At 41.6% G+C, this 13,221-nt stretch overlaps 1 protein-coding gene across 2 annotated transcripts in view; it reads right to left on the bottom strand.

Moving 5' to 3' along the window:
- Positions 1-13,221, bottom strand: part of LOC107041908 (homeobox protein homothorax) — a 326,462-nt gene that overhangs the window by 53,568 nt on the left and 259,673 nt on the right. For both annotated transcript variants that reach the window (XM_015262721.1, XM_015262720.1), the window contains exon 11: positions 9,766-9,842. In XM_015262721.1, the coding sequence (XP_015118207.1) occupies positions 9,766-9,842 (77 nt within the window). The remainder of the gene's footprint in view (positions 1-9,765; positions 9,843-13,221) is intronic.

The following is a 13,221-nucleotide window of genomic DNA, read 5'->3' on the forward strand; positions in this document are numbered from 1 at the left end:
AGAAAAAAAAGAGTGAGAGACATTCGGAATCCGCAGAACCGTAAACCTAAACAAGGAAACTGAAGTTTTTAACAATTTCCTCGGGTATCCTCATCGTTATCGAATGTGTGGTCAACGGGCTCTCTACGGTCGGGTATTATGGCGTTGGGATGCGTCTAGAGACAATAACGATCTTCCTGAACCATCAAACGAGCTTCCGAATGGCGCACTGAGGACTCAAGGAGGCTGTAACTACGCCATATCACCAGTCACCTATTCCTTTTTTATCCTGTTTCGTTGGCATGTAGAGATATGTGTCAAGTTTGTTGTTAGGGCTCTTCTACTTGTTACGTGGGTGTCTTTTACGAGGGGTGTAAAGCCACATTTATTTGTTATTCAACGGTTTCATTGATGATCCTTCTTCATTGCGGGTGATCAAATGAGATATGGGGACGGAAGAATATCAACAGAATGATGAGAGGATTTTGAAGAACGTTTGGGCCGAAAAACAATGGCTTCGAAGTCAGCAAAGGATCAATAGCACTGATCTAAATTTGACTCATCTACATGAGTCGTTCCTCTCCACCTTCTTTGGGACTGCTGTCTACAATCTTAAGACAGAGCTTTGATGATTCCTGAATAGTTCCTCAAATAGTTCTTCAACCCAGCAGAATACTAACAGAATGACGAGAGGATTGTAAAGAACTTTTAGGACAAAAAACAATAGTTTCGAAGTCAACAAAGGATCAATAGAACTTGATAGCTATCAATTTTATATCGCAGATGAAACACTTGTTTGGATGACAGCCTGATCCAAATTCGACTCATCAAGATGAATCATTCCTGTTCACCTTCTTTGGTCCTGCTGTCTAGTTCCTCAACCCAGCACTCCACTGTTGTCCCCACACGCCTGAGTGAAAACAACCCCCTCCCATTCTGATATCAAAACAAATTACAACATGTGGATAACAACACGAAAATGAACAAGGGGATGAAAATAATCAAGGGATCTATGAAGGCATATGCTCGCAGAGGGTCTTGAGCCGAAAAAAGAGCCTCGGTGTTTTGGTTGTCAGTGGGTTCAGACATCCAGGATAGGGTGTACCGTGGATTGTTTGATGGTTGATCGTCGTTGGTGGCGCAACCACCGCAGAAAGGCGCTTCGGGGGGTTTGCGTCTGATTGGGTCGCCATGGCAAAACATCTGGCAGCCTCCCGCAGGGCTTCCCCGTACGACAATCATCCTACAATCGTGAGAGGTAATGTCCCGGGAGATATCTTCATTTCTCGGTGGTGAGAAGAAAAAAATTGGGTTGTTCCGTCACCAAGATGGTGAATATGTACTGTTTCCCCCTGAAGACAGGGCGAGTGGACACATCATTCTTCACGGAGTCGTCCTCTCCTCTTTTCGGACAGGTCATCATAAATTTTCTGAACGATTTTTTTTCGGAGGAATCTGTCACAAACGGGGGAAAAGAGGAGGACATTGTGAAAGGGCCTTTGCATAAGAGACATGATACCTAACCCCGAAGCATCCAAAGTCGAGAGGGAAGTGAGTCCTACATTAAACGACAATGGATCCTTTGCCATGATAAAAAAAAGGGAAGCGTAAGAGAAAGACGAGCCTGCAAGACTCCGGTTCACGACGCTCTTCTTTTTTCACCCTCCACCTCTTTTCAAAATGAAAAGAAAAGACCGCGGCAATGATGAAAGCATTGTGCCATCACAAGGTCCTCTGTTTTGCGGCAGCAAAGGAGTGAGGAACGAAAAATTTTTCGTGTTCACTATATTCAACCACCAAGATTCTGTCTTCATTCACCTGAGGAAATAGAGAAGATAGAATGGGGCTTTCTGTTGGAAAAATAAATGAGATCCCTCAGTTCCGTTATCGTCATCGTCGACACAGTCCCACTCCAAGAATCGTCGGCGTGTTCTTTGTCATAAGGAAAAGCATTCCCGGAAGCGGGAATTTTCATTCGTACGAAATGAAGACATCAGAAGATCTAGACTGAGAAATCTCTTTTACACTTCTACTTTTAGGGGAAAAAAAACCAATTGAGATGAGCCTTTGTAACAAGAGAATCGCCAGGAGTGTTTGCCTGTCTTCCACCACTTCAGGATGGAAGAAGAAGGGGATATCCAACCCCTTGACTCGTGCTTGTGTAATAAACACGATAATCTTTCGACGAAAAAATAAATATCGTGTCGACGAAAGGGGACGAATACGTCATGGTCAGTGTTGAACCCTTTCATCTGGCCAAGAAGGGGTCAGATGTAATCCCAAATGATCGATCATGATCGACTGAAGCATTCCCATGTTGTGCCCCTTTCCCGCTTCCACCCTCATCCCTTTATCGTCGAAAGGAGTGAAGGGAGGCTGTCCCCCATTGCGCTGAGCGCCAAGTAGATTGTTATTCTTTGAGCGAAAACTATTTACAAAGTCGAGACTAATGGCATCAAGCGATTTAGCCTTCCATCGGAGCTCCCCTCATTCTCGTGTTGCTCACTTGCATTAGATGGTGTGGAGTGAGGCGTCAATGGCGTCAGAGTTGAAAATAATATCAATTCATCGTTGGGCTGGATGATGTGAAGGACCAGACGGAATCATTGAATCACTCGGAGAAATCAGGAGTCATGAAGAGATGACTCTCGCTGGTTTACGAATGCCTTCAATGATTCATCGGATCCTCCGCTCCATTCCGCCCGGCGATCTGCTGCCTACCTACGCCACTGATAATCCCAAGCACTCAATGAACGTAAAGTGATACTCCGGGGGTACTGATACAGCCGAGAGAAGCCCAACGGCAGATGCAGACGTAACAATGAGACTAATGCAATAAAAACTATTCGAGCTCTCTGTTTCTTATTCCATGTACGTCTGAGTGGCTCGACGATTGTGTGGAACCCATCTATGCTACCGATCACCGACGACCCCCGCCCAAAAAAAATCCACCAAACCTGCTTCAGGATGAGGACAAAAAATGTGTTGTAGGTGAACACTGGAGAGTCTAATTCGATTCGTGGAGAAGTGCCATTGCGGGAGACCTCTGCTTGTTCTCCTCGCAATTCCCATGCAAATACAATTGGGCTGGATAAAAATGAAGAGGAGAATGTGAGTACGTGTACGCCCTCGCAGCGAAACGATAACGACTGAGTTAAAAACAGCTCCTCGCGGTTGAGTGTATTTCGATGGACAATTTTTTATCGCAATAGAGAAATTGGTCGATGAAATTGGTGACTCAAAGTCACTTGGTTTCTTCTACCGCATCATGTGGGGATCATTATTATTTATTATTTTCAACGGAATTTGTTGGAAGTTCCAGGTTTTTTTTTTTTTTTTTTTTTTTTTTTTTTTTTTTTTTTTTTTTTTTTTTTTTTTTTTTTTTTTTTTTTTTTTTTTTTTTTTTTTTTTTTTTTTTTTTTTTTTTTTTTTTTTTTTTTTTTTTTTTTTTTTTTTTTTTTTTTTTTTTTTTTTTTTTTTTTTTTTTTTTTTTTTTTTTTTTTTTTTTTTTTTTTTTTTTTTTTTTTTTTTTTTTTTTTTTTTTTTTTTTTTTTTTTTTTTTTTTTTTTTTTTTTTTTTTTTTTTTTTTTTTTTTTTTTTTTTTTTTTTTTTTTTTTTTTTTTTTTTTTTTTTTTTTTTTTTTTTTTTTTTTTTTTTTTTTTTTTTTTTTTTTTTTTTTTTTTTTTTTTTTTTTTTTTTTTTTTTTTTTTTTTTTTTTTTTTTTTTTTTTTTTTTTTTTTTTTTTTTTTTTTTTTTTTTTTTTTTTTTTTTTTTTTTTTTTTTTTTTTTTTTTTTTTTTTTTTTTTTTTTTTTTTTTTTTTTTTTTTTTTTTTTTTTTTTTTTTTTTTTTTTTTTTTTTTTTTTTTTTTTTTTTTTTTTTTTTTTTTTTTTTTTTTTTTTTTTTTTTTTTTTTTTTTTTTTTTTTTTTTTTTTTTTTTTTTTTTTTTTTTTTTTTTTTTTTTTTTTTTTTTTTTTTTTTTTTTTTTTTTTTTTTTTTTTTTTTTTTTTTTTTTTTTTTTTTTTTTTTTTTTTTTTTTTTTTTTTTTTTTTTTTTTTTTTTTTTTTTTTTTTTTTTTTTTTTTTTTTTTTTTTTTTTTCAAGTCGAACAAGGCCTCTCTGGGAGTCAGGGTCCATATTCTCCGTTCGGATGGTTTCAAGACTTTCAAATAAGGTGTGTTGAGGATATTTGTAATGGGACCTGATTCTACGATTGCATTTGTGGCAGAAGTTTCGGATATGGTCCAGTTTGCTAAGAGCAAAACTCGTTGTCAGTCTGTGGATGATTATTATTTTTTTCAACAACTCATCCACCTCGTCCAACGGTTTCCCATCCTCAAACGTGGCGGCTCATCGCACTGGCTTTTCCCGTGTATACCAATACCAGTTCGAGACTCCCTCGTTAACATCATAACTGCGTACTGGTATAATTTAGACCGCTGTAAAACCACGCGAAATGACGGGACAACACCGGGTGCCTCTCGTGTATAACTGACTTACTAACGAGACATTTCGTTTTACAAAATCACTGGTACCCCAGGAGGTTCAAGTAGCTGACTGCAAGTTACATTCTGTTGGTTGTAAATTTAACATGTTAAGACGGATGTTAAAATAGGCAGAAAATACTTTAACGATTGTCGGGGGCGGGGGGGAGGGGGGGAATTATCTCGAGCGGAGCCCACTGATTGATAGTCTCCAAGACTCGGAGCATCGGAAACGAGAGCAGTTTCACCATCCCGCATTGCACAATTGATTACACAAACAATATGGCGGTAGTTCCTCGGCCCCTCGAAAATCATCAGCAGCATGTGTGTTCTCCACCTAAATTCTCGCTTATTGGGTAGCTCCGTCAATCTCATTTGGTGTTCTCCTCCATCCGTTTGCCCGTTACCCTCTCAAAATACCGCTATTCACGTGCCTCAAGTCTGGGTGAATGTGGCACCCTAGAAACCAACCGCCCACATTCAACCGCTATCCTCGTACCAAAGAGAACGGAAACTCTCCAGGGGCTGAGAGATGCGAAGGGGTAGCAAGAGTCGGATATCTAATTAGCGAGGGCTGATCGGTAATTACTACGATTAATCAATCCGTTTTCCATTTGTGCTCCGGGGCCTTGGGGGAGCAAACTTCGGGAGTTTTGGGGTAAACCCGGCGAAGAGTGGAGTGCAGAAACAATAAGCTGTCAATTTTACGGGAAAAAAACTAGAGCTTTTAGGATGTTTTAATTTGAGATAAGACATCAACTCCGTTAAGACGGGGAATCGCGAGGATTTTGAAGAAATTAATGAAGCATCATAAATTTGGAGAAAGGAAAAACCGAAAACTCCCTAGAGAACTAGTTGATTGGGTCGATGGGGCCAGAGCAAGTCACTACCATCCGAATAAATCATTGTATAGAATAAATATTTTAAGTAGCCCAGAATGCAGTTGTGGAGATAACTCTGAGACACAAGATATAGATCACATCATCTACTTCAAGGGAAGAGAAAAAATGATAAATCAATTAATTCAACTTCAAAGAACTTGACAGCCTTAGAAATAATCCACCACGGAAAAAAAAATTGAATTGAGTATAAAATATACTTGATTCAAGTATATTATTCTTGATTTATCTATATTTTATAGTCAATTCAAGTAGGAGAGGGTGGGGCAAAACGGCCCCCCTTCAATTGTCAATAACTTGTGAATGACATTGTGAAAATTCCCAGTTTTACCTTCATTTTGAAGATAATTTTTCATTCTTCAAAACGAGCTCTAACACATCCCAATCGGATTATTGAATCGGAAAATATTGACGATTGAAGGGGGGCCGTTTTGCCCCATCCTCCCCTAAATTTTTTTTTCCGTGATCAGTTTGTCAAAAGTAATGAAATTGAAATAAAAAAAAAATGTGCACAGTTTATTAAATAACCTGTTAACGGCTGGCACATATTAACAAAAAAAAATCCTCCTGTAAGACACCTATAATGGCCGGAATGCACGTCTCAAAGCCGTAATTTAATTCCAACTATGCAACAGCAATTCACGATAAATTTGAACATTGTCGTGAGGTCAATTAATCCACCATTTAATATGTTCCGCGTTGGTGGATATATTTTTCATCCCCCAAATGATGTAAACGTATAAACAACCTCGGCACCTGGCAATGCAGGCACATTACCCCCGGTGCCAAAACTATCGCAAAATATAGTGCCTACGTTGGACCAATAAATAACTCCTAGTTTATTAGTCCGGCACTCCGGTCCCGTCAACACAGAGGCTGAGGGAGAATGGGAAAGAGGCCACTGAGAAGATGAGACGATGCTTGCGCGTCTGAATTAGCGAGAATATTAGTACAAATTTGCTGCGTCTCGGCTCCATGATTCTGAGACAAGACAGTGAATGTCTGCTGAGTCGAGGAAACATTGGAGATGATACGAATCGCTTGGGGCGATCACTCTCCTCGGTCTTTTATCTTGACGATCGGGATCTGTCTTTGTTCACTAATATTCTCATCGTTCGATGGAAATTGGTGTGAACTTTGTTAAAAGACTTTATGTCCGAAGACTTTATGTCAGGTTTCTCATCATTTGAATAAAAAATAGTAATGAGCGGATGGAATATTTTTAATACTGCTTATTAATTGGGGTTTCCCGAGAAAAACCGAGGTAATGTACAGTGGTAATGGACATGTGGGGCAACAAGCTGGCAGCGTTTCTAACTACCGTCCAGGTTGATATATGTGACGGAAAATTGTGGACGAAAAACGTAGAGTACTTGGAGTGGGCCAAGAAGGATGTAGGTTTGATATATCTCCCTGTTTCAACCCCATCCACTCGGCAATTATTTTATTTACGAATTATTTCATTTGCCCCTCGAGGTATTCTAATTAGCGGACTAGCTATTTCTAAGCATTAACCATTTCCAGAATTTTCCCGAGCTCTCTCTCTCTCTCTCTCGTGCCTCTCACCCACTCACTCAGTTCTGGCTGCTGCTGGAAGGGGGCGCCAACGGCCACATGGTCTAATTACATTACGGAAACATGAGTTTCACGGGGTGAAATATTTCACAAGTCTCCGTGCAAGAAGGAAAATTCAGCGTTTGCTTGTGCCACATGCTTACGACAATAATGCAGAAGTAGTCCTGCATCAGTCGCTGTTCGTTATTTTTCCTTGTGATGTCTGCTAACTTGTCGCGAATAATTAAATCATTTACAATGGAATGAGTGGAAAAGGAGTAAATGAAGTTATTTTGTGCAATTAAGATCACACGTGAGGGCAATTACCAGCATGATAGCTTGAAGAATGCATTGCAGAAACGCTTGCTCGGGGAAGAGTATCTCCGCAAATCCCATTGGGATGTTTAACTCGACGCGTAGGTCTCTTCTTAAACTCGATTTGTGCTCAATTACCAACAGCATCACAAACTCCTCTCGATCTTTTCTCATTTTGTCTTGGCCTCCCTAGAGTTGGGGAGTCGGCTCTCTGATGTGGCGGCACCATTTGGCTTTGCATTGATTGTTTTATCATAACGTTGTCTGATAGCCAAAAAAATTCTTCATTTTAGGATGTCAAGGGTCTCAAAATGACTCACTTTGAGATCATAAGTCTTAAGGAAAATCTTTTTTTAGGTGAAGAATATGATTTGAAAAAATGATACCTTATTTCAAGATTTTAAAGGTCTCAAAATGAAGTTTTTTAAAGTCTTAATTTGGAGTTTGAAAGTTTTGAGAGAAAGTCTCAATTTAAGACTTCTCAATTTGCGATCATATGTCTCAAAATAAAACTCGTTTTTTTCATCGAAGAAAAAAGAAAAAAATGAAACTTTATTTTAGGATTTCAAGTCTTAAAATAATATTTTTAAATGTGTCAATTTGGAGCCTGAAGACTTTGAGATCACTTTGAGATCATAAGTCTCAAAAAAAATAGCTGAAGAATATGGTAAAAAAAAACCTCATTTTAAAATTTCACAGGTCTTGAAATTAACTTTTCAAAATCTTAATTTGAGATAGGATGTCAAGGGTCTCAAAATGACTCACTTTGAGATCATAAGTCTTAAGGAAAATCTTTTTTTATGTGAAGAATATGATTTGAAAAAATGATACCTTATTTCAAGATTTTAAATGTCTCAAAATGAAGTTTTTTAAAGTCTTAATTTGGAGTTTGAAAGCTTTGAGAGAAAGTCTCAATTTAAGACTTCTCAATTTGCGATCATATGTCTCAAAACAAAACTCGTTTTTTTCATCGAAGAAAAAAGAAAAAAAAAACTTTATTTTAGAATTTCAAGTCTTAAAATAATATTATTAAATGTGTCAATTTGGAGCCTGAAGACTTTGAGATCACTTTGAGATCATAAGTCTCAAAAAAAATTGCTGAAGAATATAGTAAAAAAAAAAAACCTCATTTTAAAATTTCACAGGTCTTGAAATTGACTTTTCAAAATCTTAACTTGAGATAACTGAAAAAGTCTTAATTTGAGACTTGGATATTTCAATTGAAGACAAAAAATTCTCCACTTGCGATCATACCTCTCCAAATAACCCTCCTTGTTTCCTCAAAGAATACAATTAAAGAAATCCGAAAGATATTTATAACTGCGTTCAAGCCACCCGGAGCATCCCTCCCCCAAATTCTCCTCAAACTCTTTTTGCCTCGTCTCCACTCCTCCATTGCCGGTCCATCCGCTCGCCCCATATCAGCGTGAAATCTAAAGCCAACCGCCGCACCACCCCCCACCGTCCCAACTTCTCCACAAGCTATCAAATGAAAAATTTCCAAAAATTTCTGAAGAACAATTCCAGCGACACGAGGTTATCTCCGCTGAATTTAATTCCGAGTGATGAACAGGCGCCGGAAAAGCATGAGGCTGTAATTTCCATGTTGGCGCAGGTGCCATACCGAAAACATCCATCAGGCAGGAGTGTGATAACAAAAGCCCGAGAACGGGATCAGGGGAACTAAGACCACTCCATACATCTCCGGTTCTCTCATCGTCGCTGAAAAGAAGCGGCTCTCCGAAGGGCGAATGGAGTGAGTTAAGACGAGACCCTGTTCCAAACCCTTTTACCCCTGTACACCAAAACGCTTAAGCCCCCCTGGGATTAGCGACACGCGTTTCCGAGGCCAGCAGAGTTGAGGATTTTATTTCAGAATTTTTCCCCAGTTATTTTCAGAATCCGCAGAGACCACCAAGAAAGAGGATATTTTTTCCCCCCGGAAAATTTATATCCCCGTTTCTCACAGCATGAAATGTTGGATTTCCAGTGCTGTTAAAATAAGTTGATTTTAATCTCAAGAATTTGACGGTGAATATCACTTATTATGGTATTTTCATGGTTGAAATGCCGTTGAGTATCGTCTACCAGAGGTATCTAAGGAACTCGCGGTGCGATCATCTCTACTCGTTACAGATACGTTAAATCGTAAAGTTAGCAACATAATAGCAGATACCGATGTACCGGTGGGTTTTTGCAAGTTGTGTGTTGTACAGCGCGAGACACTGAAAACACTTGAGAAAACCTCTCGGTGAGATTAGCTGAAGGCATAAAGTGCACCGGTAATGTTTACACGTCTGCTATCTGAAAGTGGCTCCGCCGACTTTGGTGTTCGGAGACCCGCACACGTGGTGTAATTAATTGGCGGAGAGATCGCGTTGAGATTTCCCTCTCATAAATACGTTTTTTTTAGAGGACCTTTGGGATTATATCTGAGCTGAATGAATCGCGGGGACTCGGGAGGGGGTTATGTATTAACGGCTTGTTTATCAAGCTGAGATCGTAGAGTAATGGAATTGTTGAGCGGTGTAACTCACCAGTTGTTGACTTGAAGAATCGTCAGCCCCGTGTCCTGTGCCAACTGCTTCTTCTGGTCTTCCGAGGGGTAGGGATGCTGCAAAGGTAAAGCAATCATTTTATTAATGACGATCACTGTGAAAGCTGTAGTCTTAGGTTGAGAGACTCAATGCGACGCCACGAGGACAAAAGTGAAAAACAGAGCGAGCGGAGAGATGAAAAAAAAAGGGAATAAGGACGGAATGAGACTCCGTATTTCACTCTGGTGGCGTGGAACGCCACACGCTCCGACACGGCTACAGGTACACGTTTAGAAAAGAAGGGTGTATAGCTCGTGCTATCCTCGCTGGTTACAAGCACCGCTGTATCCCCAGAGTGCACCTGCGAAATATTATTTATCGCCCAGAGGCTGGAGAGGGACGCGGAAAAGAGTGCAGCTATCGTCCGCTGTGCGGAGAGACGCCGGAGAAAAAAAAAACGAAGCAAGAGGGGTTTAAAATATATATATAAAAACGCGTCAGTTCGCTGGATAGTCAGGCTTTTATCACTGCGCTACATCGGCGCAGATGCGCTGCGGTTGTCTCGATGCTCCTTACGCAAGAGTTGTCGTCCTGATCCTGCGTTCCGCATGAAATTGAGTACTGGGGTCGACGATAAACATCAGGCGATGTGGAGTCTTGATGCACTGGGTCGATACGAGAAATATAGGCAGAATCCTTCGTCGGTATTTGGGGACGAGAAATATCGCGGGGTTAGTGTCATTCAAACGTTCCGCGTTGCGGAATTTTCCCTCCGGAGACGCACGTTTTTGACGGATTGGAAGGATAAGAATAAAATTGAATGTTTTTTAATCTGATTCAGAGAAAATCTACTTCGAAAATTGAAAATTAATCTGTCGTGGTGCGTTTTTTCGGCAGTGCGGTTCGTCCGGACGAACGCATCGACGTTTCTTGAAAATCCGCCCTCAGTGTCGCCAGCCGCACGTCCGTCCAATCGATTCGACGTGGCAAAAAGGCGAAAGCGAATAAAATTGACTCTTTTTGAAGAGGACTCCGAGAAGATTCACGTCTTGTCGACAAAGGGATGAGGGCATTGCGATTTGTCCGGACACATCGACACTTAATGAAAATTCGCCCTAACGCTCACCATCCGCTCATCCGTCCCATCGATTCACCCCGGCCGAGAGGATACACCGAAAAAATATAAAGCATCGTCGCCACATAAAAGCGTTGACCACCGCGTCCAGAGCACCGCATCATATTTTTACATAATTAGCACGTGGCGCTCTCACCAGTATTACTCCCCCTCCCCTCCGCCGGCTCTCATTCCCTGTTGTGTGGCGTGCGACGCGCAACTTTTTGCCACGGTCGCGCGGACCCTGTGGTATTTTTGGAAACCACGGTAGCAGCCGCAGCCCGCAAACCCCTAGCACCCGGTATATCATGTTTCTTGGAGGCAAGCCCACGCTAGTCACCACCACTGCGCGTTAGCACAAAGCCCAGATCTCCTCTCCCTTTCCTCTATTTACAGTGTATACAACACTCGGTATCAAACACTCGGTGGGAGGAGGGGGAGGGGGGGCTCTCTCCCTCGCCACCCTCCATCTCCCTTTCACGGGGGTATTGTATTATGCAACGAAAAGCGATCCGATGATTCTTATCCTAATTAAATCAGAGGTGCATTGTCCGTTGGACAATTTCACGGCGTTCTGACTCCAACGGTTAATCATCTTTTGTTGGTTTTGTGTTTTTAAGGAAAAAATGGGGGGAATTTTAATGGGGAAGGAGCGAGGGAGTGCCCCGAACATCTTCTCAATGAGTCAGTAGTCCTGATCTGCGAGTAATCGAACGTTTCTCGACTAGTGATGCCGCGAGACGGGACGAGAAGATATGGTTTCTCGTCTCGTATCGTTTCTGTCATTGTCTCGAATGACTCTTCTCATCTCATCTCGTTTGTCTCGTCAGGTCTCGTCATTGTCTCATATGACTCTTCTCATCTCGACTCGTTTGTCTCATCTCGTCTCGTTTGTCTCTTCTCGTCTCGTCAGGTCTCTTGTCTCGTTTATCTCATTTCGTCTCATTACCCTCGCGTCTCGCGACGAGAAGATGTGGTTTCTCGTCTCGTATCGTTTCTGTCATTGTCTCGAATGAATCTTCTCATCTCATCTCGTTTGTCTCGTCAGGTCTCGTCATTGTCTCATATGACTCTTCTCATCTCGACTCGTTTGTCTCATCTCGTCTCGTTTGTCTCTTCTCGTCTCGTCAGGTCTCTTGTCTCGTTTGTCTCGTTTCGTCTCATTTCTCTCGCGTTTCGCGGCATCACTATTCTCGACTGCAGCAGAAAATTAATCACGCAAATTGATATCAATAACCCACGTCCCGCGGCTCAACATCTCCATTATCAATATTCCTAATGGTAACATGTGAGTGGGTCAAGGATCGTATACCTGTCATATCTCGCCGTCTCCTGTAGGTTTTACCAGGCAAAGTCGACAGCAGTAAATAACACGCAGGTGCGGCAAACTCGGAAACTCGACGGAAGTAACGACAACGGTGCGCAACCGTTTGGTTGAGTCCAACGGAGAGGAGTTAGCCCGAGCTGAGGCCACAAAGAGAGAGAAATAACCGGAGAAAAAGAAGTGGCCGAGTGAGATGGAAAATTGGAGATGGTGTTTCTAGCTGGGTAACCCCCGAGGGACGGCATCTACGGGTGTTCTGTTGGTGTATGCATAAAACAATCAAGATAATTGTCGATGCTTTTCTCTTTCACTCTCTTCTCGGGGATTGAGGGAAGGTCCCCAGCCGTGGGGATCGCACGGCAAGGGCCAGTGGACGAGGGGATGAAAGAGCCGGGGGAAGAGAGAGAAGCTATCCAATTACATTGAAAACAATAGTCTTAAGTGCTGCCGGCAGTCGCCCCCCCTTCGTGTTCCTCCACCTGCGAACGCTTTTCAAATCGTTCCAACCTTCGTCGATATGCGATCCACCCGCGCAGGACCCCTCACTAATCGATTAGAGGAACGGACCTCCGAAATGTTGAATGGGTTGAATGTTGAACGACAGAATGGAGGTAAAACTGCTGAGGGATTCAGTGATTCCCCCCTCGGTGTGGAGGGCGGACGAGTGAAATTAACCCATTTGGAATGGTGAGGGGTTAGAGACTCGGCGGAGGCCAGTTGAGTGGGAGGGGCCCTTCCAAACAAGCGATAAAAGGAAAATGAGCGGTAAAAAGACAATATGAAAGTCATTTGCTGAGGGCTAGAGCCTGGTTTTTCCCTAGGTGTGGGGTAGCTTGGCGAGAGGTGAGGAGAACGAGACCGGAGATGGCAACGGGATCCAAGTGTGTAAATGAGTCTCGTTGTTTAGGCCGATTGCCTCACAGACGACTGCCGATAAACACCCTCGGGCGTTATTTCGTGAACGCTAACCACCTCTTTTCAACGGAGCCTCGAGACCATCTGAAAGCTCGCCCTGGAT

Source organism: Diachasma alloeum, unplaced genomic scaffold (assembly GCF_001412515.2).
Source record: "Diachasma alloeum isolate Michigan unplaced genomic scaffold, Dall2.0 Dall_scaffold_00391, whole genome shotgun sequence".
Taxonomy (NCBI): Eukaryota; Metazoa; Arthropoda; class Insecta; order Hymenoptera; family Braconidae; genus Diachasma; species Diachasma alloeum.